Source organism: Podarcis liolepis, assembly GCF_965112155.1.
Source record: "Podarcis liolepis genome assembly, chromosome: 17".
In the NCBI taxonomy this organism is placed as follows: Eukaryota; Metazoa; Chordata; class Lepidosauria; order Squamata; family Lacertidae; genus Podarcis; species Podarcis liolepis.
The window spans coordinates 22,270,292-22,295,063 of NC_139571.1; the positions used below are offsets into that span (position 1 = coordinate 22,270,292).

A 24,772-nucleotide genomic window follows, 5' to 3' on the forward strand; every position below is an offset into this window, starting at 1 on the left:
TGGATGAATGCCCACACCTAGCTAACCTTGAAATCAAATTGAGAGGAAATAGCTTTTATTCAGTTCAGGAGTATCATTCAACCCTGACTAATCAGCCAACTTCCTTTACTAACGAATCAACTGTTAGCCAGTTCCCTTTTACTGGAGCCTCTCTATGCCGAATCTACATCCATAGTTAAAAGGGATACAAGTAGCAAATAAAAATTGCCATTTTGCAAGTAGTTCTTGAGCTGAAACTTTGATTCATCTGATTAAGTGCAAGGTTATTTATTTATAGTATGACCCAGTAAAAGCAAAAGTAATCAAATATATATTCTAGAGTCCCTTAAAACAATTAAAGACCAAGGCTTGCATTCAGTGTTGGTTCTATTTGGAACAGAGCCATTGAAATGAATGCACAGGAGTAACTTAAGTTTACTTTCACCTAACTACCAAGCCCAAGCATCACCATTTCCTATTCTGCTTCAGAATTGCCCCATTTGAGTTAGCCACAGTCTCCAGAGAATTCATAGAAGGTATGGCTGTCATTATTGCACAGTTTGTCAGTGGAGGATTTCTGTCTTCCCATACATAGATGTCATATGGGGATATGGTGAGTAAACAATCACAATTAGCCAACCCAAGTTGCATTTATTTTTTGCCTCCACAACACTTTGGGACACTGTTAACGTGGTGAAATCTTACTTCTTACTAATGTGGTGCCTCAAGTTCCTCTGTACTCTCCACTTTGTAGACAATCATGCTTATATGTCTTGTGGCAGAGCTCAAATCCTTATCAGATTGGTTTTCTGCAGGGCAATCAAACCTGACCAGACCTAGAGGCTTCTTGGGCTAATGGCTTCCCCACTTTTACCTGCCTGAGGATGCATCTGCCATAAGAAGTTCAACACTTCCTGCAGTGTTGCTCTTGTTTAACTTGTTCATAACTCAGTCCCCAACTGCTATCTATAGATCTATAGTCACCACTCACTTGATCATAAGTATAGCTTGTTGTTTTAATCAGTTTTCTGTGGAATATACTTTTAGGCCCCTCACTGAAAGGAAAGCTCGTTTTATGCCATTTTTCATTGCAGGAAAGAGTGGTCCAGAATGCAAGCATTGCAGAGCGGACCCTGATAAAGAATGCCGATTTTGCTCTTGTTATTTGTGTGGAGGGAAACAGGATGCCCACATGCAACTTCTTTGTGATGAGTGCAATATGGCCTACCATATATACTGCCTGAACCCACCTTTAAGCAAGATACCAGAAGATGAAGACTGGTAAATAATGCAACACTATTTCATTTTTAAATGTTCACTATGTGGGACTGTATGAAGAATAGAATTTCCGTTTTATAAGAGTGTAGGTTTGTCCCTAACTTCGTGCTGTGCTTTAGAGTGGTGAGTCCAGGAACCTCATGTGAGAGTGACTTGGCCTTGGAATGACAAAATATTGGGGAATATACAATTGTGGTTATTTCTGTACTGATTTTTGAATAATTGCAGCCTATATCCATACTTAAAATACTCAAAAAGGCAGCAGCATTAGAACAAAGGAGTAGCAACAAAACAAGGGGCAATGATGAAGATGTGGGTTTTTTTTAGTCCACTCATCATTTTAATATGCTGGTTGTAATACAAAAAACAAATACCTTTGGTTTATTTTTCAGGCAGTGGTGTTAATTTTAAACCATTCCATTATTTTTAGGTACTGTCCTTCCTGTAAAAATGATTCTAATGAAGTTGTAAAAGCTGGGGAAAAGCTCAAGCAGAGTAAAAAGAAGGCAAAGATGCCATCTGCCTACACAGACAGCCAGCGAGATTGGGGCAAGGTAAAGCGTATTTAGAAACAGTTGCGTTTATTTATTTAAAATAATTTATAAATCACGTAATATTTCAGAAATCTATAAAACAGTATGCAAACTAAAAAGCAGTATATCATTAAGAAACAACAACAAAGCAACCTAAAACCAAGAAATCAGCAGTATAAAAACACATAAAAGCCAATAAAAGAAAAATTCAGAGAACTTCAACATGTGAAACAGGATCCAGTCTTATGGTTCTGGGAAAATGTGTGCAAAAATGTAAGTCTTCAAAAGACATCTGAATCAACCAATGAATGCTGCTTCACGTATGGCAGAGTGTAAGGCATTCCACGGAACAGGGAAAACAACAGAAAATGTCAGTTTGTCAAGCCACCTCTTTCTTTAAGTCTGTATTAAATCAGTTGACCTGTAAATCATCCTATATGACTTAGAAATGTGATACCTGAAGGATTGTCTATTCCCTTGTGAATCTGACTATAAGATCATAGCCACGAGACCTTTCAAATATGCCCCTTCCCCCATTTCAAAGTGATAATGCACTGACGTAGGTTTTGTTCACACCAGAATAATGTAAGCACACCATTGTCCTTTTGGATTCAAGTGATAGGCTAGGGTTGAACACAGCTAAAATGGGCATCTCATCAGAAAGCTCCACAATCACTTTGCTAAATCACTTATTTATTTATTTATTTGGTTGGTTGGTTGGTTGCATTTTTTAAAATTGCTTCCTGTAAAATATATTGAAGTAATTTTATAAAAAAAACACTTAAAAACCATTCTGTATGTAAAAGCAATTTCAATTGCAATACATATACAGACTGGAATACATCACCTTCTTGTCTCTTGTGTTTGTAGGGTATGGCTTGTGTTGGTCGTACTAAGGAATGCACTATTGTTCCTTCTAACCACTATGGACCCATACCTGGAGTTCCTGTTGGAGCAACCTGGAAGTTCAGAGTTCAGGTATTAAATAAATCAGGGATGGGCAGATCAGGCTTGTGCAGTCTATTTTGTTCTTTGAATAAATACCTGAGGACGGCCAACTGGAACCATGGAACAGGCTACTTCTGAAAAAAGATGTTAAGAATAACTCTGCAAGAGGTGGGAAAAGACTTATCATTACCATTGTTAAATAATTGGGAGTCAAGACTTTTTCTAGAAAGCATCCAAAAACCTACCAGTAAGTCTCAGTCTAACTTTTGTCTTTTCCTGATGTAGGTTACATGCTCTTACTTTTGTAACCTTAAGCTTTCTTCTTTCCTTGTGTCATCTGCACTAGTAAGCAAATTATACAACTTCATCCCAATTGCATTTTCAATACTTAAAACAGTTTGTGATGCCATCAGACATTATCTAAAGAGTCTGCTAGAAGCCAGTGGTGGTTCACACTGTATTGGAGGCAGTTTCCAAATTTCAGCCTAAGAATTTTGAAACTACCGTATTTTTCGCTCTATAACACGCACCTGACCATAACACGCACATCGTTTTTAGAGGAGGAAAAAACATTCTGAATGAAACAGTGGATGTATCATTTTTGTGCTTCATGCTGTGGCCACAGACATGTGATCTGATGGTGAATTTGGGGTGACCCAATGCAAAGATCCTGAGAATCCCTGTGGATCCATGCTTTGTAACCACATTTTTGCACCATTGCAGCCCCAGGCAACAGTGGGTGCGTGATTTTTTTGGTGCAGGCTGTAGCCATGGACATGCTATGTGATCTGATGGTGAATTTGGGGGTGGCCCAATGCAAAGATCCTGAGAATCCCTGTGGATCCATGCTTTGTAACCACATTTTTGCACCATTGCATCCCCAGGCAACAGTGGGTGCGTGATTTTTTTGGTGCAGGCTGTAGCCATGGACATGCTATGTGATCTGATGGTGAATTTGGGGTGACCCAATGCAAAGATCCTGAGGATCCATATGGATCTATGCTTTGTAACCACATTTTAAGTGGGGAGCGAAGGAAAAACAAAGAAGGGACATGAGAGGGGTGTGCAGAGAAGCAGCAGGCTAAGAATGCAGGAGAGGGATTTAACGGAAGGGAGGAAAGAAAGGCAAAAGTTTCTCCCCGCCCAAGCCAGCCATCCATCTCTCTCTCTCTCTCTCTCTCTCTCTCCCTCCCTCCCCTCTCTCTCCCTCCCGCCCCTCTCTCTCTCCCCTCCCCCCTCTCTCTCCTTCTCTCCCCCCCCTCTCCCTCTCCCCCAGCAGCACGGGAGCACAGAGAGGAAGGAACGACACTCTGCTCTTTCCCCTCTGCTTGCCTGGAGGGGAGGGGTTTTCTCTGCTCTTTGTTCCGTTTGAGCAAACACAGCAACGAAACGGAGGAGGGTGGGCAGTAAGACCCTGAGGCAGAATGCAGGAAAGCAGCCACTTCCTCTTTTCAGGTTTCCCTTCTCCCTGAAGCGCATTTGATTTTTGCCTGATTTTTCAGCTCCAGGGACCACACATTCGCTCTATAACACGCACAGACTTTTCCCCTTCCTTTTTAGGAGAAAAAATCTGCGTGTTATAGAGCGAAAAATACGGTATTTACAGAAGCGGCTTATCTGTTATGGAAAGCCGCAGTTCATTGAAAAAGGTGAATGCAAACTACATTGTTCCATCACTGTAAGAACTTGTTTCAAACTACTTTCACTTGTTTTATCACCAAGGTGAGTGAAGCAGGTGTTCATAGACCTCATGTTGGTGGAATTCATGGACGGAGTAATGATGGAGCTTATTCCCTTGTGCTGGCTGGAGGATTTGAAGATGAAGTAGTAAGTTTTATATCCAGATTTGTTTATGTGCACTGAGGGTTGATTTAATTTCTTTATTAAAAACCATATCTAGAGAAAACTTGACAATATTTAACGGCACTTGTAATATTGCAACAAACATTTTAAAATAGGTGTATTTCTGGTTGTGTATGTACCTACTTGTCTATCATTTATATGTGTGTTAGTAGAGACCCAGTTTGTGAGCATCTTGGAAGCCTAATTGGTTGGGTGGGGGGATGAAAGGAGAAACACTCAAATCCTTCTCTCTCCCCCACCCCAAACCTAGTCTTGGGGGACAGAAGAAGGGCTCGAAGCAGTCATTGGCAACAGTTATTTAGGAATTATGTGCTCAAATGACTTGCTTCATTCCTTTGTTTCCCTTTCTCGGCATCTAAAATTCACCCCACCTTCTCCCCTACAGGATTCTGTAGGAGCAGGTCTATACTTGCATCAAATAGGCAGCCTTGATTTCAAGGCTATTTGCCAGCAAGTCAGATTAAGTGTATCATTTTTTACCTATAAAAGCCCTAAACAGTTTGGGACTTGTTTATGTACGGAAATGCCTCTGCCCAAGATGATCTGCTGGAAAGGCCATGCTGGTGGTTCCAAATGGAAAATAAATATGTGGGTTACTTAGACTGATGCCAACAGTGTATAGCTTCTCGTAGCAGCTGAAAAACAGCCTTTTTGTTCAGTCTTCTTTAGTAAAATAGTCATAATGATCTGTATAGTGCAAATTCACTGATAATTCAACATCATATGTTTGATACAATCTGCCATTGCGTCTTGCAACAAAGAGTGGGATGTAAATTGAAAAAATAAATAAACATGTTTTCAAAATAGAGGGTTTTACTTCTAAAAGCTACCTATTTTTGGGACCTCATCAGAAATGAAAGCCCCCCCCCCAATTATCTTTTTATTAATTTTCCAAATTATTACAAATCAAACCAAATTAATTTAATACAGTTTCTTAAAATAAAGTTTCCTGCTCTGGTTCCGAACATAAGATCATCATCCTTGCATAGGCGCATCATTTCTTTTTTAAAGCCCAGTTGACGTCCTTCACTTGCCGTTAAACCATTCTTCCAGCTGGCCATTTTTCCACCATACAAACAGCACCTTCATTAAATAATCCATTTCACGGGTGTAGTCCTTCATGTACATTGTTGTTCCAGACCTGGTGTGCTGGGAGTGTTCATTACTATCTTCCATTATATAGTTCTTTGCAGTGTTTATCTGGATGGTACAAGGTCACATTCCATTTCTTCCACAGTTTACCAACTAGCATATGAGCTGCAGCCATAAACAACTCACAGAATTCATATCCAAACTCCACCATTAATTGTGTGTTTTAATTATTTGTGTATTTTTTTGTTTTGATCTGATTTTTTAATTACTATATTGCTTAATCTATTTAAAAAATTCTCTAAGCAGAGTACAAAAAACCCGAAGCAACAACAGACAACTTAAAACAAAATATTACCAAAATACACAGTTACATACATATAAAATTTATTACATTAATGCATAGTTACTAATCTATCTCAGTATCAGTTTATTTTCCTTTGGATACAGTTTCCCTCCCAGCCTCGGGGTTCTCACCCAGGGTGCAAAGAAACACAGCTCACTCACAAACTTCTAACAGTGAGAAGAGATCCTGGAAACAGTGGATCCTATTCTCTCACTCTAGGTTTGCTTTTTATGTGCAGAGCAGACCAACCAAAGGTGAATGGTACCTTCCTTAGGCTGGCCACAGCTAGGTTCCATTTCAACTGTGCTATCCACACTCAGGTCTAGGTCCAGCAGGTTCGTTTAGTTTCCCAGAGGGTCTCCTCCTAGTAGTAAAACTTCAGAATCTACTGGGAAGCAATGTCCATTGATGTCTTCCTGAGCCTACACATGTGAAGATCAAAGCTGCAAATACAGGCTCAGCTCAGGTTTCTTTCCATAATGCTCAGGCCAAAAATACAGATGCTGTTCTTTAGAATCTTCAGAATGAGGGTCTCTTTGCTTTAGAATTATTTTAGTATTTCACTAGCAGATTCCAAGCACAGATAGTTAGACTCAAACTCCATTGAAATTGTTGACCCTCGTCTCCCACAACAACATACACTTTGATTTAATGTTTGCTACCATATAGTGTTTAGCTATTCACAATGTTGGGATTTATTTTTTACAAAAATTCAGCCATAGAAAATTGTGATTTTGCCTCAGTTGCATCTGGTAACACAAATGACACATGCACTTAGGAAAAAGGTTGCATGTGGAGTGTATTCTGTTTCAGATGAAGCTTAATGACATTTATATCCATGTTTTTATTATATTACATTTTTCCTGTGGTGGCAATCCGGGTTTTCCCCAGCCTTGTTTTATTTATTACATCTATATTGTGCCTTACTTCCAAGATGGAAATCAAGGTGGTGCTTGTACATGGGGTTCTGAGGCAGTCTGCCATTCAGGTATTGTCTAGAACCAGATTTGCTTGGCTTCAGCAAGCTGACTGCATCCTGCCAATATTCTGTGATCCAGAAGAGTATTCCTTTTAGGCCTAATCTGACAGAGATGATAACCTATGCCTCGTTCATACCACTTCAGACTCCAAGATGGGTTTCACATGATTTAAAGTTGCTCTGTACAAAAACAAAAACCTGTAGAAAACCTGTAGAAAACTAGCGCATCCGAGAAATCACTTCTACCTGATATGGTACCCATCTACATGTGGATAGATTTTTGTATAGAGAAACATAAAATGTTTCAAACAAGACACAGATTGATGCCTCAGTGAGAATTAGGTTTAGGAGGCTGCAGATTAAAAAACATAAATAGCAATATTTACCTGTAAAGAGTAAGATATTTGTGGCATAGTATCTCTTAAAACAAACTATTTTATGTGAATTAGCAGTGTTCTTCCACTTCTGCCACCAACAAATCACAAGCCTGCCTTCAGATGATACAACAAGCCAGACTGGCTTATTCTGTCTGCCGCACCATAGTAAAGGGGTGGAACGCCATGGGGACCCATTCACATTAAACCATAGTTTGTTTTTAACTATGGTTTACTGTTCCCCGCAACCAGGCCAGTGTCTAGCCCCTGGAAGCAGATATTGGGAAATTAAGCTGCAAGCTGTTCTGTGTGATGAAACAATATTTGTCTCTTTTTGATTTCATGAATCTAGCTATGGTTTGTTTAGGCATAAGCTGTTTTCTACAATCAGAGTAATGTTTACACCCTCTTCTTCAGCTCTGTACCATCAGGAGGAATTCTGAAGCATGCTTCAGGTGAACGATAAAGCAGTAAGCAATGTGTTAAGAGTTGTTTTTAAGAGCCATTAGTAAAGAAAATGAAATGAACCTTCTCAGTAGCATAATAATATTATGTATTCTTTGCCAAACACTTATTCAGTTCTTTTTACTGCTGTGATATATAAGATATCAAGGGCGTTTGGTTGAAGAAATCCCATGAGAACTTACTTGGTGCTGATAAATTATCATCACTGGAAAGAACTGCGAAGGTCAAGGCATGTGGTCCTAATATCCTAACAAAGCTAGCTGCATAAGCATAGCTTGGTAGCATACCATGACTTCTGAGTCTGTTGACTTTTCTTTTCTTTTCTTTTCTTTTCTTTTCTTTTCTTTTCTTTTCTTTTCTTTTCTTTTCTTTTTTCTTGGTGATGATGATGATGATGGGTTAGCAAGTGATGTGTTTGAGAAGCTCAATGGGCTAAAGTACCACTCAAATTATGTACACTTTTGTGCACTGATATTTTTATCTTACAGTTAGATTTTATTATAGAAGTGTTTAAGCCTCCCTTTTCACTACACTGCCTATAAGTCAGGTTTGCCAAATACATATTTGTGATCCAAAAACTTCTGTGCCAGAGTTGCAGTCCTGTATCGTTTCTGTATCTGACAAGTGACCTGATTTGGTTGAGTGAACAGTAGATCTTGGCAGTGCCTCAGGAAAAGATGGTAGAAACCTAAAGATGATTAATTGTGGAATAGTCTTTTTCACTTGGACTTATAGTAGTGCATAGTAGAACCAGCACTATTAACTAAGTTTAAGAGGTTGAAATCCCCTTTCTCGGAATCCTCTTCTCCTACTTCACAAGTTCTCCTTCCCTGCAGTAGGTTCTGAAGTTAGATTCCAAGCACAGATAAGTCAACATTAGCCAGGCAACACCCATGATCCTAAACCAAGGAAAGAGAGATCAAAGGGAATTTGCATGTGAGAGAAGGGGCTGCTTGGTCAATTCTGTGGTTTCATCTCCACCCTTAAGCACAAGTACATGGCCATGCTAGCATTGCATCTATATTGGTCTTAAATATTATTTCTATCCTCTCTCTTTTCCCCTTACTTTACTATGGCCTGTTATAGGAATTTGTAAGTACTTGGAAATTTGTTAAACCTACAGACTTTATCTTATGATAATATGATAAATGGGGTTTGTAGTGTTCTTCGTATTTCTACTCAGAAAAAGTCCTGTTGAGTTCAGTAGGACTTACTCTTAGATAAGTAAAGTGGCCTTAGAAGACCAAACCTATATGGGTGATGATCAGCTATGTCATACTTAGAATGTTGTTTAGTCGTGTCTGACTCTTCGTGACCCCATGGACCAGAGCACGCCAGGCACTCCTGTCTTCCATACTTAGAATAGGTCTGTTAAAAATTATGAAGTCAATTGGGGTAACTTAAGTACCTTGAATTTGCTGGGTCTGCTGTGAATACTGTAACACACCCACAAACAAATACCATATGTGAATGAATGGATGAATAAATGGATGGATGAATGAATGTGGCACAGACAAATGAATATGCAACAAATATTAAAGATGAAACTGAGTCCCCTTGAACTCAAGATGACTTTCTTCTGAGTAGACAAGCCTAAGATTGCACTTGAAAAATCCCTTCCTCAGCTAAGTTTCTCACCTTTCTCTAGTGATCTGTTATCGTTCCACTTCATCTTCATTATGAGGTGGATTAAATTGATGTATCTAGTAGCATAATAATAATTAATAGCCCTTAATGCTCTTATTGATTGCTTATAAAACATTATAAATCATTCATGTATGCTTCATAATTCATTAATCATTTTTTAGTTCATAAGATGTGAACTAAAGATGTAGGTTGCTGCAATGGATTCAGCTCCTGATCTCTATAGGTCAGGTTGAGGGGTAGAGGGTCAGGCAGGAAGGAGAGACAGGCATCAACAAGAAGGAGGCCACAGCACTGTGAAAAGGAGGCATCTTTGCTAGAGAAGGTATATGGCAGGGGTGCCCTTGCCAGGTCTCGCTTTTCCTGTCACCGGCAGGCCTCTCCTTCCAGTTCTGTCCCCTTAAAGATGCGATCCTGTGCACTCATCCCCTGACCTTTTAAAAACCCTGTTCTATCTTTATATCCACATAGTAATTGCTTTGGGGTGGATGTGTTGCTTCCAGGGTGGCACAGGGCAAATCAGCCCAATTTGGGGGGCACAAATGGTCAGGAGGTCCACTCACAGCCTGACTTACTTTCTTGCTGCTGACTGCATTTTAAAATTGTATTAGCCAACACATTTCAACCTTTCTTTAATAATTTTTATAGTCTGTTTTGCATGCTCACATTCTTGACAACTCAAGAGAAAAGGAAAAGATAGATACTCCTCCCTTGCTTTGCTTTTCAGTTTCCAAAATTTTTGTGATGTTAATAGAGTATACTTGAAATTCTGTTGCAGTAGGTTTGTTCCAGTTCATTTGCAGTTATTGTATTGTGGTGAGAGAAAACCTTAGTATTTTGTTAGTGTATGCTTTTACCAGGAGAATGTGGGAATGCTCTTTATACATGAAAAATTACATTTTTTCCTGAACAATTGATAGCAACTTTGTTTAGCTCATTAATACTTAGCAAACTGCTGTATTCATCCCAGTTGCTGAACGAATTTGTCTTGTGCTTAGATCCCCCCCCAAAAAAGTTTATGTGTGGTATCCATTAGGGCACGGGTGTCAAACACAAGGCCCGTGGGCCGAATCCGGCCCTCCAGACCTCATCATGTGGCCCGTGTAGCCGGCAGCGGCCGCCAGCCTTCACCTTTTATTCTTGGTTTTGCTTTTTTTTTTGACACAAGAAAGCCGCCTCTTCAGCGCATGCGCGGCAGCCTACAAGCCAGAGAACATCTGCCCTCTAGCGGCACCGTGGCCCCCGATGAATTTGAGTTTGACACCCCTGCATTAGGGGGTCTTCCTCTGATAGGCATCCTTCAGTGGAATGGGGAAGGAGACTATTTTCAGTAATTCCCCCTTCTCCAAAACCTGATCTGGAGGGTTGAGAGACCCTTGAGAGCAGATTGGAGAGCTATGGGAGCAGGGAAATAATGTCTGAAAATTGTCTTCCTCTCCAGCAGAGAAACACCAATGGGATATTATTACCTTATGTGGTTACAGATTCCTTAAAATGTCTGAGGAAAGGTAGCAAACCATTGAGGGAGTACAAGTCTATTCCACTTCCAAAATGTTTGGAAACAATGACGCAGCTTCCAATTGGCTGCAGGAAGCTCCTGCAGCCAATCGGGAGCCAAAACGTATGAGTGCCAAGGTGTTTGGCTTCCAAGGTACGACTGTAATTGAACAGGGTATGTCAGAATAACTTGCCAAACATCATTCAGAGTGAGTCCAACAGACCCTTGTGATCTGTTGATTTCTGTTTTGGAGAGGAGATGATAGAAGGCAGCATTTGCCAACTTAGTTCCCTCCAGATGTTTGCGCTACAATTCCCATCAAGCCCAGCAAGAGCCAGGTTGGCGAAGACAGATGAATGTGCTAAACTGTCTTACAATGTATCATAATTGAAGAATCCTTTTTAGAACAATAAAATCATTGACAGACTCTAACTTTGGGTTGGGGAAAACACTTTATGGAGAACAATCTCCTCATCTGTGTACCTCATCAACCTCTTTTCCAGACAAACAAACTTAAATCTGTGCTACTAAAAAGTTGTTTATAGCAGCCAGTATTCTTATGTGTTGTAATATATATGTATACTTCCCATACTCATATACTGATAAAGATATGACCTAAAAATCGGTGGCATCAGCAGATCAAGCGCTGACCTGTTTTTATATGCGAGGCAATTGTTAACTTTGTTAACACAATTAATTTTCTACTAGTATATTTGAGTTTTTGCAGTCCTGACATTTTAAAGAGTAATTAATCTCATATAGGATCGAGGTGATGAATTTACTTACACTGGGAGCGGTGGAAGAGATCTGTCTGGCAATAAAAGGATTGGAGAACATTCATTTGATCAAACTTTGACACACATGAACAGGTAAGCTGTGCCACATTCTTACATTAAAAGGAGAAAATAATCTGACTCTACCGCAACTATGCTCTGAATGTTGTTATGAACTATTCATACAAATTTTTTTCTCTAGAATAAACACTCCAGTGAACCTGTTTATTTGCTGAAATTTGATTATTATTAATCTAGATATTCTGTGATTGTCCAGTGGTTTGACTTCACCCCCAGAAATGCACTCTGTTGTTTTTTGAGACAGACAGATGCCTCCATCTTTTTTAAATTGGATTGCATTAATTGCTTCTTTATTTTTCTTTACTAATACAGGCAACTCCCAATTTGGTGCAGGGGTTGCGTTTCTGGTCCTCGTTTGCATCAACGGAGCACTCATAAAGCCACCCTGTTATGCCCCATTCTGTTCCACCCCCATTTTGCCCTCTTCCGGGTCCAAAAAGGACCCATGGTTGTGCGTCAATTGAGCATGCACAAAATGCTCACCTCCTGTATGCTATTTTAATATGGCTTTGTTGGTTTAAATGTTACTTTTTAATTCTTAGTTACATTTGTGAGCCACTATGAGCTCAGCTTTATTGTTGACAAAGTGGCGTATAAATACTAAAACAAATCAAAATCAAATCCTAAGCATATTTACTTGGGAGCAAGCAGTGATGAGAGCAAGCAGATTCTAAATTTTATTTAAATGTTCATTGACTAATAATAATGAAATTTACATGGGAAAGTATTTGGTTTGCATGGGAATGTTTTGTTATGCCTTAGAGCAGGGGTAGTCAACCTTTTTATACCTACTGCCCACTAGTGCATCTTTCTTGATGGTAAAATTTCCTTACCGCCCACCAGTGCGCGATGGAAGGAGGAGTCTACTTGTGCCGTAGAACCCCCTACCGCCCACCTAGAATCCTGAAACACCCACTAGTGGGCGGTAGGGACCAGGTTGACAACCCCTGCCTTAGAGGGTAATTTAACTTAATCTGTGTATGTTACTTGTATCTGCTTTTGGATTATATTCAGTGTAGCATTAAGCAGTTCCATCAGCACAATGATTTTTTTTCTTGTGCAATGGAATGTTCTCCTCACCCTGGGGTATCCCTTATATCTATTTTGCACACCCCCAAACCCCCCAGGTGCATGCAGGGGGAAATCCTGTTGTGTCGGCATTATATCAATAATTCTTAACTTCAGGTTGAATAAAACGCTTTATCTTCTGCCTACCATGGAAAATTAAATTCAGATAGCTGAGTAAGTTATTTGCTTGTGCTCTTAATAATATTTGAGGAAGCATTATCTCTTTTTTGTTTGTTTGTTTGTTTTTATTTTCAGGGCACTGGCGCTAAATTGTGATGCCCCCCTGGATGATAAAAATGGAGCCGAGTCTAAAAACTGGAGAGCTGGCAAGCCAGTCCGAGTGGTTCGTAGCTCAAAGGGCCGAAGGATCAGCAAATATGCCCCTGAAGAAGGCAACAGATACGATGGCATTTATAAAGTGCGTATTTTCCTAATGTAACGTTTCTTGCATTTAAAAAGAGCAAAGCATTTTGTGTTTTAGGGGAAATTATCTTGGGTTGCTCCTTCATGGAACACTACCTTGCTTAAGGATTGTATATGGTGTGCATCTGGGACTTGATTCGTATATTAGGGAGTAAAGAAATTCGTTGCAAACATTACCATTCAGCCTGTTGCGCGCTTTATGTTGTAACTGTCATGGTGAAGGGGCTTGAATAACCCCAAGAAGCTATGAACTATGCTGTGCAGGGCCACCGGACAGGTCATAGCTGAGAGTTTAGACTAAATATGATCCACCTGGAGAAGGAACTGGCAAACCACTCCAGTATTTTGCCAAGAAAACTCCATGGACATAAAAAAGGAGAAGCTTTGAGAAGAAAGTGGGAGTTTCCAAGCTATGCTGTGGTTGACGGGGTCATGGAGAGTTGAACACAACTAAGACGACTAAACATCAACAAATCTTGGGTTGCACAACTGGCTTTCCTGTCTCTTCCCCCTGCCTCTACTTCTGCACCTCCTTGTATTCCCTGGAAAGCCTCTCTAGGGAGTCAGGAAATCTTCCTGAAAAATTTGTCCTCTTATTGGCTCACGGCACATACAGCAGTTAAGCTTTTTTTTGCACATTAGGCATGTTTTATCTTTACAACTCCATTGCTGTCTCAGGAAGTCTCATACAGGATAGTGCAGATTATGCATCAACTTGCATTTTCAGAAAGCACCATTTTATCTTAAAACTGATGAGTACATAGAGGTGAAATTTATTAAACTTATTATAATAAATGGGGGGAGTGGAGGGATTTAATTGGACAGGCCTTCAGACTGTGGAAGATAAAACATAACAGTGATAGGAACGTTTATCATTTAGGTGGTGAAATACTGGCCTGAAATTGGAAAATGTGGATTCTTAGTTTGGCGCTATCTTCTGAGAAGAGATGATGCTGAACCTGCCCCGTGGACTTCAGAAGGAATGGAAAGGTCAAAGAAATTGGGCTTGAGTTTACAGGTTAGAACGTCAAGTTACCGTAGTTCTAAAAAGTTTTATTGAAACATAACTGTTCCAACATCTATGTCAGAGAAGCTCCAAACTCTGCTGAAAATCTCCGGGAGCCAGGCTTGATTAAGATCATCTTTGAAGATGTTAAGGCAGCTAGTTAAAACAAGATGATTTATACTTTCCTCTCTAATCTTTATTGAACAGGTTTTAGAAGCCTAAAATAGGCCCATACCTTATTTCATATTGCATGTGATCAAGTGTGTAGTCATGTTCATATCATTTGTTCACATTTGGATTCCTAGACAGGTTGATAAAATTTAAGAAATGGTAAACAGATGCCATTCCCATAATGAGAGTCAAAAGCAAAAGAGTTAGCTACAGCCCAGAGGTCTATCAGTCTGTTTTTTGTCCCAGGGTTGGAATCAAAGAGCAAGGTCCAGCTTATGCCCTTGTGACAGATCTTTTTTTGTGAGTCATTTGCGCAGGTGCCTGCTCCTTATGTTCTGTGCCCTAATTTTAAGTTAGTTTGGTTTTAAAAATGATGTCATTCTGGACATTGTTGTTTTAATGTGAATGCTGTTTAAGATACTTTTCAGACCTGATGCTCTTCTTTTGCAGTACCCAGAAGGCTATTTGGAAGCTATGGCGAGTAAAGAAAAGAAGGATAAAGTAAAAAAGCAACCTACGAAACAGGAGCCAACAGAACAGAGCAATGGAAATCAGAAAAGACTGATTGATGATGGTATGGTAGCAGGAGGAAGGGGAATTAACTTACTAGGCTCTCTGTTTTCAAAGGAGTAAGGGCTTAGTGGCCAAGCATCATTGCTTGTTCCCCCATCTACTTCATTGGCATCAATTTATTGGTGAGCCAAGGAGGTGGTTGAGCTCTGTTCAGAGAAAGAAGGCATTTAGGAATGGTCATGTCAGCAGTCTGAACATCTCATGCTGCAAGTTAACACTAGATGGAACACCAGGTCAACTTCCGAAACACAAATTTGCCAGAAACGGATCCAGAGGGTTGCAACATGAGAAAGGGCCTTCTCTGTGGTGGCTCCCCATTTGTGGAATGCTCTCCCCTGGGGATGTTTGCCTGGCACCTTCATTATATATTTTTAGGTGCCAGGAAAAACATTCCTCTTCCGTCAGGCCTTTGGCTGATTATCCTACAGCCTTTTAAATGTGTCTGTGGCAAGGGTGTTGTGTTATTGTTTTGCTGTTTTGTTTTAATTATGTACTTGTGTTTTTATCTTGTATTTTAGTCTATGAACCACCCTGAGATATGAAGGGCGGTGTATAAATCGAATTAATAATAATAAAAGCTAGAAGCTGGAAAAAAATGTTGTAGTGTTCTACTGTTAGGTTCCCAGACAGCCACTCCCTCTCCATAATACTCCAGCTGGTTTTCTGTCTCCCTCCCCACTGCCTTCAAATAATCAGTCAGCATTCTGTTCCCTCTGAGAAGACCCATTCCTTGTTGGACGATGTAGGCATTCAGAGTTTTTTCTGAAGATTTCCCCCCTATAGAACCTGGGGCTCCCCCAACCCTCAGATGCCTCCGTCTTTTGTGTGGATGGTACCATTTTGGCATCATAAGGATGCACACCTGGGTTCCTATGGGTCTATGATCTATGTTTGTGTGACAGGGAGTGCTGTAGTCTTGCTTTGGTTTTTATGTGGTGCACCTGAAAGCAGTCCCACATGAAACCACGCAGCCTCTGAAAGAAAAGCTGCTTGCTACAGCCCCATCTTTCAGACACATTGACTTCAAATCGGGACACAGCCGGTGTTCACTGCCTAACACAATGGTTCATAGCAGCCAAAATTTGTCTTACTGGGACCTGCTTGAGTTTGGCCTCAGAAAAAGTACATTGTGTGTGTGGGGGGGGGGGGGAATAGGGTAGTTATTTTGCCAGAATGTAGGTGCCAAATATGAAGCTGAAGAAAAAAATAAAGTGAACATTGTACAGTCTAAAATAAATCTAGTTTGCTTTGATAGACATATATATATCATTGCATTTTCCAGAATACAGCTGAATGGGAAGAATTTTTATCATTTCCTCACTAGGCCACCCCAGGATTATAATGCTTTTTCATTATTTTTCAGAAGGAATTGAGGAACCTACAAATGTGGCCAAAGTTATGAAGATGGAAGATGGAGGGAAAGGAGACGGCGGCAAAGGAGAAGCTTTCCAGCTCACTCAGCAACAGCAGTGGTTGATTCAAGAAGATTCACCAAACCAGAAGCTGTGGGATGAAGTTCTCGCTTCTCTTAAGGAAGGACCAGTATGTTTTCTTAGAGTAACTCACATTCTGCATTTTAACCCTTCTTGCAGTGACAAGAAGGGATCAATATGTATAACACATTTATTGAAGTAGAAGATATGTTTGTGCTTAGTTTAACCACATAACATTCTGCTCTTTGTAGAATGTGGGAGTTACTTTACAGGAATAATACCTTTTTATGAAGAGGTGATTTATTTTAAACAACTAAGATGAAGGATTTGCTTGATGCATGCAGCCTAGAATTTCATTGTCAGTGTAACTTACTTTTATCTTGCCATAGAACTTTTTGAAGAAACTGGAACAATCTTTTATGTGTGTCTGCTGCCAGGAGCTGGTATACCAACCGGTGACCACAGAGTGCCTCCACAATGTCTGTAAAGTAAGTAGTACCGTAGTGATGTTTCCTCTTGATCTTGGAACCATTGGTCCTGGTTCTATTGGAAAGCAAGTCACCAGCATTTTGAACTCACTTTGTTCCTTCCTTGAAAGAGGTACAAGACCAGGGGTTGGCAGAAAGTAGATTGGGGTGTACTGGTAGTTCCTTGAGTAATTAGCATTAGATCATCAATGACTTCTGACTCCCGGCTCTTTAACAGTAGCAGTAACTTTTTTCTGCATATTGGCTACTGAAGTAATATTGGGGGTTGGGATACAGAAAACAAATTCCTGGACTAAGATACTTAGAATTTCCAAGTTCACCAGCCTCAGCCCTGAAAAGTGGTAGCTTAGAGAAAGGAGGACAAAGTAGACCACACAAGTCCGAAGTCTGCCCACTCCTGAACTGGCACAGTTTTACATTGCAACTAAAAACAAGATGAGTTATTTTTCATTTTGACCGAACAAAGTAGGTAAAGGATATCAGTTACTTTTCCCATACATAGGCTGGATCTATTTCAGAGTCCCCATGGGCAAAGATTTAAGCACATTCTTATCTCTTCCATTGAAATCAAGATGACTTTGGCAGAATTGTGCCTTGTAATATTTGTCCTAATGTTCATAATTTTGATTTGGTTTTTTGGGAGACATATAAACAACTCTTAAATGTTGGTAGGGGTCACATTCAAAAAATCCGTTTAAACTACAGAATGCTAGAAGGAACAAAGAGAAGTGCATTTTTAATCCAACAGAGGGCACATTTCCCTCATCTTTGAGCTCTATGGGAAGATGACAAAACCACCAACATCATTTATGAATTGCTTCCAATTTCGCTTCACAATATAATGAAAACTAATATAAAACAATTGTATATGTAAACAGGCCCAGATCACACTTCCCAATGAACCAGTGCGTAAGGGAAATGTACTCCCAGTACGTGTGCCTTGTCCCCGATGGACTAGTTCTCCTTCCCATCCAGGTGTGTGCCTAAACCAGGCAGAGGCAAACAGCCCTCCAGATGTTTTGGGACTACAACTCCCATCATCCCTAGCTAACAGGACCAGTGGTCAGGGATGATGGGAGTTGTAGTCCCAAAACATCTGGAGGGCTGAGTTTGCCTATGCCTGGCCTAAACTAATGTTAAAACTCCATTGTTAATTAGGGCTGCCAAAGTGAGTTTAGGAAAGTACTGGGATTCATTTTAAGCAGGGCTGGTAAAGGATGAATGCAGCAAACACTAAACCCCAAAGCAGGTGAAAGAGAATTTTCACACATTATGGGAAGGCGGGGAGATCACACAATTCCACATCCTGACCCCACTCACTAACCTAATCATTGTTAAACATTTACAAAAAGACCACTACTGAGCACCTGGTATTTGAGTGCTTGTAGTAGCCAAGATTTTTGTCTGACAAGGATAGGGCACCTGGGAATGTTGTTCCATGTGCCATAGCTCCTGGCTGTTTAGAAAGTACTTGTAGGCTTTTAAAAAAATCATGAGAGAACATAGCTTTGTGTGTAACAAATGTAGAGCCATTCACCAGCATTTGTGTACAAGTTAGTTTAGTTTTACTGAAGGTCGTGATCTAGACCGTTCTTTGCACAACACACTTTTGTGTATGACGGCACAGGGAACTATGGTTAGTTTAAAAACTTCCAAGTGAATACTTCCGATACTCTCCTTAGTTGCATAAAACTGTGATCGGCTATTCTGTCTGGACCAGGCTGCACAACAAATTAGGGCTCTACATACAGTAGTGCTACTGACTTTGCAAATGTTTAAACAGAATTCATTTATAACATATAACAGACTACTGCTAGAAAAATAATGGACTACCTTTATGCAGAAAAATAGCACAGTACCAATCCCTCATAACATAACTGGTATATTTATTTAGCATATTCCTGTAGCCCTGTTGTTTTTGTCAATTTATGTAATGTAATCTCAGGAAAAGGCTTTCTGTAAACACAGAAAGCCCAGAGGTCTATTTTTGGCATTTAGCTGATATTTCGTTTTCTTGTGAACCATATTTTAATTTGTGTCCTAAACATATTCCTTATCGTTCTGTAACATAGAGCTGTTTACAGCGCTCCTTTAGAGCTGAAGTCTTCACCTGCCCTGCTTGCCGACACGACCTTGGAAAGGGCTACACCATGGTTCCCAACAAAATACTGCAGACACTACTTGACCAGTTCTTCCCTGGTTACAGCAAAGGACGATGATACGAGTTCAGTTCTCAGTATACTTCTCTTAATGACTTACAGACTGTACAAAGAGAAGAAACCAGGAAAATTCAAAAGTGGACCAGCTGGCTTGAGCGCAGTTCATACGACTGTCACATTGTGGAGCGGCTAACTCAACCTTCTTTCCCATTTTGCAATCTTTTTTGTGTAGTGAGAACTTCACATTCTCAGCTGACTTTCAACACTGAAGGTAGTTTTGGACAGATGACAACAAGGTGGGGGGGAATACAAGCCTTGGCTCTGACTGGCCACAACAGCGGATGCTTCAGATTGTTTTTTGTAACTACCTCAGATGGAGGAAAACAAATTGTGGGGAATTTTAAGAGCGTGTCAGATGAAGTTCAGCTACACACTGCCTCCTGAATATTAGTTTGCCTGGTCCATGCAGTTTGATTTTACAACAAGAAAACAGCACTTAAGCCAGTTTTTAATTACAGAACATCAAATTCTGTGGTGTGCATAATCTTTTTGTGCGTGTGCATTTTCTGCCATTATGCTGTTTTTCTTAATTTCTTTTGCAAGAACAGGCTTTTAGTCTATTTTTGTGAGCGTCATTGTGCTCTTGTATCTTATGCAAGTTGACTACTAATGACTGAGAACAATATGAATGCATTGTTGCTGTTAATGTAAAGTGATTTGTGTTTTTTGCACTTAAAGAGGGTATTCAAAACACTCTAGTTGTGTAAAAACTATTTCATATGAAACAAGCCACTTTTGTATTAGGTAAAACTGTATGCTTTTAGTAGGTCTTGTATCAGTGGCAATACATCTTACACAGCATTGAGAGCAGTGCTAGCTTGGAGAGGGCTCAAATCGCTTCATATTGTGATCTGAAATTTTATATACAGTATATTCCTCTTCCCCAATATACCTTATTAAATATTTTATGATTCATAAAGTGTTAGTTTGTATTTTGCAGCCATAAGACAGTGTTTCCTGGAAGATGGCTGAATGTATATTTGAAAACGTTTGATAACAAGGTGTTTGGTCTCAGGTTTAATATCTTTGGGCAATTTGCATTAGAAAGCTATATTATACAAAACATTTTTAAAAGACCTTAGTTTTGTGGAGAAATTGGCCTTCTGCATTTTTTTGTTTGTTGGCACAAAGCCATCTCAAGCCTTACCTGGTATCTTGGGCAGAACACAATGCCTTGTAGAAGCACCCCTTCCAGTTCATGCAAGCATAGAATACACTATAAATAGTTCACAAAAGCACATAACAAAATACCACACACTTTCAGAAAATCTTGTTTTTAATCAGACTTTGAAATCAGGTTTCAAAAGCTATTACAACTTCTAGATTTGATTGGAATGCTACCACAGGGAGTTTAAAAAAAGAAAAAACGAGTTCCTTAAATGACATTATCAACACTAGAAGCAATATATAAATTTAATTAATACAAACTACAAAAGTATATAGCCACAATCTAATACAAAGTGAGGTACAGAGGAGCTTACTTTCCTTTGTTTCAGCATACTGTGGTCTCTGTCTTTCAGTTCATACAAAGTGAATGACGACTATAATTTTAGCCACCAAACAGCCTGAGTGCCCCCCCCCCCATCCCACAGTATAGGCGTTATTCAAAATAAACTGGGATTGCTCTCTATCACAGAAGTATTGTCAGGGCCCAGTTTAACAAAAACAAGGGTTCTATTTTTACACATACCGTTCTACGTTTAGTGCTCCTCAACACAGGAAAGCAGCCTTGGTCCTGAATTGATCAAAGAGTGTTAAATCAAGGCCACTTCAGCATGAACTGCTGTGGAAACTGAGGCACTGCATCAAGTCAGTTTGTTTCCACCTAAAGTATATTTACATAGCTGCACAGAAATTTAATCAACAGAATGGAGATTACAAAAATATACACCGTATAAAAAAAATGGTTCACTGGGCAGAAGAGCCCATCCTTCCTGAAGTGTAGCAAGGGAGGTCGAGCCTGGTCACCTAAAAAGGAACAGGGTAAGGCGAGGGGAGACTGACCCTAAGATGATGCTCTCTTCTGTTCAGCAAAAGGAGACTCGTAGACTTCCATCGGTGGGCAGGTGCAAACCAGATGTTGATCTCCGTAGATGTCGTCGATTCGAGCAATTGTGGGCCAGAATTTATTTTCAGGTCTTACAAATGGCTAAAGTGGGAGAAACATATCCAGAAGGTAATTTTTAAATTACCGACAATTAAGCAGACAGTATTCTATGGTATATTAAAGAGTAACGGGCATACTGCAGCATGTACAAGAGACAATAGCCAGCTTCATTAGGTACTACAGTGGTACCTCAGATTACAAATGCTTCGGGTTACAAACACTTCAGCTTACAGACTCTGCTAACCCGGAAGTAGTACCTCGGGTTAAGAACTTTGCTTGAGGATGAAAAGAGAAATCGTGCTCCGGCGGCATCGGAAGGCCCCATTAGCTAAAGTGGTGCTTCAGGTTAAGAACAGTTTCAGGTTAAGAATGGACCTCCAGAACAAATTATGTTCTTAACCCGAGGTACCACTGTATAGGAGTTGTAGTGCACAGGTTTACCCTTCAAAGCCTAAAGTTTTAGAAGTCGGGTGAAATTAGTTTTGGCTCATGAAAGGAATTGTGAGTCAGTTGCTAATTTTAGCCCCGTGGAGTATCTCAAACTGTTTTGATGCCCCCAAGTTTCAAAAGGAGTTTGCCAAATGGCAGAAGTGACAAAGGATACACTTTGTGAATTCAACATAACTAATGTGTTTGGGATCAGGGTTCTGCTGCCTGCTGTAAGGAATGATTTCTTTCTGGGACCAATGGAAAGATCCCTCAGAATAATTTAAGCATTATAAAATGTGAGGTGGTTATCCACTAACTGCCACATAAATTCAGGGTTCCATCATAACATGAGCCATAAACAACCAATAGTTCAAGGTCTTTATGCTTTATCTTGTCTTTGTATGGTTTTTTTTTTTGTCAGAATGTTATGAGCCACTCTTTTAACTTATGTTATCCCCACCAAATTCCAGTTAGGCAATAATGTTTCTGCCTCCAAGCTGCCTTTGCATTTACCGTATTTTTTGCTCTATAAGACTCACTTTCCCCCTCCTAAAAAGTAAGGGGAAATGTGTGTGCGTCTTATGGAGCGAATGCAGGCTGTGCAGCTATCACAGAAGCCAGAACAGCAAGAGGGATTGCTGCTTTCACTGCGCAGCGATCCCTCTTGCTGTTCTGGCTTCTGAGATTCAGATTTTTTTTCTTGTTTTCCTCCAAAAACTTGTGGTCTGGTGCGTCTTATAGAGCAAAAAATAATGTAACTTACAGGACTTCTTTCAAAGCAGCATCAGCTGAGACGGCTGATCATTACAAAGGCTATAGCAGGAAGAGGCAGCTTAATCCTTGCCTTAATGCCATCTCTTTTTGGCAAATCTGATGTACCTTTCTTTTTAAGGTTGGCTTGCAAGGTTCCTAATGTTTTCCAGTAGTAATGCTGTCTAATAAAACTGGCTGCTCAAATGAGAATGAGGAAAGCTTCCCATGTTAACTCATTACTTACCAATGGAAAAACAGCTACTTCTCTGGAGTAAGGACGGTCCCAGTTAGGAGCAGCAATGCAGGTCAAGGTATGTGGTGACATCTAAGTCAATAAATGTAAGTTAAAATATACAAAATAATATAATTCAATTGAGTAATAATATAAATACTCAAACAGTAGCAATGACCTCAGCTAAAAGAAAGATCTGCTAAGTTCCACTGAAATCAATAAGCAACAAAAACCAACAAATCTGAGTCCTATTGGTTTCAATCAGGTGTGACCAAGACTAGCTCTCTGAAAGGGGAACAGTGAATCTGAGGTTTTCTAGTAAATGCTGTTAAAAATCAAGCGGAGCCACATGCCTATAATATATTGCAATAGGAGGAGTACAGGGCCTATACCAAGAGATACAACAGCTAGAAATGGAATAAATGCTAGCTTTTTGCCTTTTTCTGTGCTAAACAGCAGAGTCCTGGGGACTACAGCATCAATCGTAGACAATTTACTTCAAAACAATCTTGATGAAGAGCAACTGCTACAAATAATTAAACCCACCCTGCTCTCACCTTTAATGGGTTAACTCGAGAATCCATTCTTCCTTCCTCTATATCAGCAATTTCTTGTCGGATGTTGATCATTGCATCACAAAATCTGTCTAGCTCTGCCTTGTCTTCAGACTCTGTTGGTTCAATCATCAGAGTACCTGCCACTGGCCAGGACATTGTTGGAGCGTGGAATCCTAGCAAACACAACATTCTTTTATTGTACTACCTTTCCAGGACCCTAAGCAAAGTCTAAATGTGTTTTCAGAGTTCAAGGAACACTCTTTGGTATTGCATATTCTTCATCGCTACATAGAGCAAGGCCATTTACAAAGCCCAGTTACTGACCAACTGGGGGGGGACCAGTTATTTGAAGCACAGTCGTCTCTCTCCTTATGTATTCTCAGCTTGTAGCAGTTGTATAGACCCAAATGTCAAATTTGTGGACATCCATAATCATGTTCTCCCGATCACCTGACTCCCCACCAAACCAGGAGAGAATTCAGACATGTCCAATGGCAGGGTAAATGGTAAAAAACAAGTGGCTCTCAATTTTGCCTGATGGCAGGAGCCCACATGGTGCTGGATGAGCTGGTTAAACAGCTTCCATAATTCTTACCACCACAGGATTCGATCCTACATTTTAATTGTGATAAAAGAAGGGAGGGAACGTTGCCCATTTGACAACTCACCATAATCCTGAAGCCGTTTAGCGACATCCACAGCGTCAATATTTGCTGTCTTCTTGAAAGGCCGGGTGTCCAAAATAAATTCATGAGCTACATAACCTGCGTATGAAAATTTTATTCTAAGATTTATATTTGTAGAAAAATAAAATGTGACCACAAAGTAGCTTTCAGTATCTATAACTCAGGTGTGTTATTCCTGTGCATCAACTTCCAAGCTCTTTGTCTTGCCAGGGTTTAAAATAAGTTTCTTTTGAAGGAACCGCTGTGTGTCACCAGCATACTAATGACAGTTTGCTACACATCCCATAATGACCACCCCCACGGCTTCCTACAGATGCTTAGTAGTGCTGGATATCAAATAGTGCTCTGTGGCACCCCAGAAAATAAATGCCGTCTGATTGAGAGTACCCAGTGGGGGTTACCTTTGAGCGTAAGACTGGGAATTCTGAACTGAAAACTGAAGCAGAGTGGGGTTTTTAAAAATTCTGAATTACCGTATTTTTTGCTCTATAAGACTCACTTTTTCCCTCCTAAAAAGGGGAAATGTGTGTGCGTCTTATGGAGCGAATGCAGGCTGCGCAACTATCCCAGAAGCCAGAACAGCAAGAGGAATTGCTGCTTTCACTGCACAGCGATCCCTCTTGCTTTTTCTGGCTTCTGAGATTCAGAATATTTTTTTTCTTGTTTTTCTCCTCCAAAAACTAGGTGCGTCTTGTGGTCTGGTGCATCTTATAGAGTGAAAAATACGGTAGTTAATCCAGAACACGTCATTTTTAGCTACACCCACTGCTGGCATGT

The 24,772-nt window shown here is 40.1% G+C and overlaps 2 protein-coding genes across 2 annotated transcripts in view; one reads left to right on the forward strand and one right to left on the reverse strand.

The window, feature by feature from the left end:
• UHRF2 (ubiquitin like with PHD and ring finger domains 2) overlaps positions 1 to 20,150 on the forward strand; it is a 45,733-nt gene extending 25,583 nt beyond the window's left edge. The window contains exons 6-16 of the mRNA XM_083482256.1: positions 1,074 to 1,260; positions 1,688 to 1,811; positions 2,661 to 2,768; positions 4,461 to 4,565; positions 11,759 to 11,865; positions 13,174 to 13,336; positions 14,222 to 14,359; positions 14,969 to 15,092; positions 16,455 to 16,633; positions 16,914 to 17,012; positions 19,085 to 20,150. Of these exons, the coding sequence (XP_083338382.1) occupies positions 1,074 to 1,260; positions 1,688 to 1,811; positions 2,661 to 2,768; positions 4,461 to 4,565; positions 11,759 to 11,865; positions 13,174 to 13,336; positions 14,222 to 14,359; positions 14,969 to 15,092; positions 16,455 to 16,633; positions 16,914 to 17,012; positions 19,085 to 19,231 (1,481 nt within the window). The 3' untranslated portion in view covers positions 19,232 to 20,150. The remainder of the gene's footprint in view (positions 1 to 1,073; positions 1,261 to 1,687; positions 1,812 to 2,660; positions 2,769 to 4,460; positions 4,566 to 11,758; positions 11,866 to 13,173; positions 13,337 to 14,221; positions 14,360 to 14,968; positions 15,093 to 16,454; positions 16,634 to 16,913; positions 17,013 to 19,084) is intronic.
• Positions 20,151 to 20,489: 339 nt separating this feature from the next.
• GLDC (glycine decarboxylase) overlaps positions 20,490 to 24,772 on the reverse strand; it is a 39,182-nt gene continuing 34,899 nt past the window's right edge. Inside the window, exons 22-25 of the mRNA XM_083482249.1 lie at positions 23,978 to 24,073; positions 23,310 to 23,482; positions 22,765 to 22,845; positions 20,490 to 21,380 (exon numbers count right to left, since the gene is read on the reverse strand). Of these exons, the coding sequence (XP_083338375.1) occupies positions 21,237 to 21,380; positions 22,765 to 22,845; positions 23,310 to 23,482; positions 23,978 to 24,073 (494 nt within the window). The 3' untranslated portion in view covers positions 20,490 to 21,236. The remainder of the gene's footprint in view (positions 21,381 to 22,764; positions 22,846 to 23,309; positions 23,483 to 23,977; positions 24,074 to 24,772) is intronic.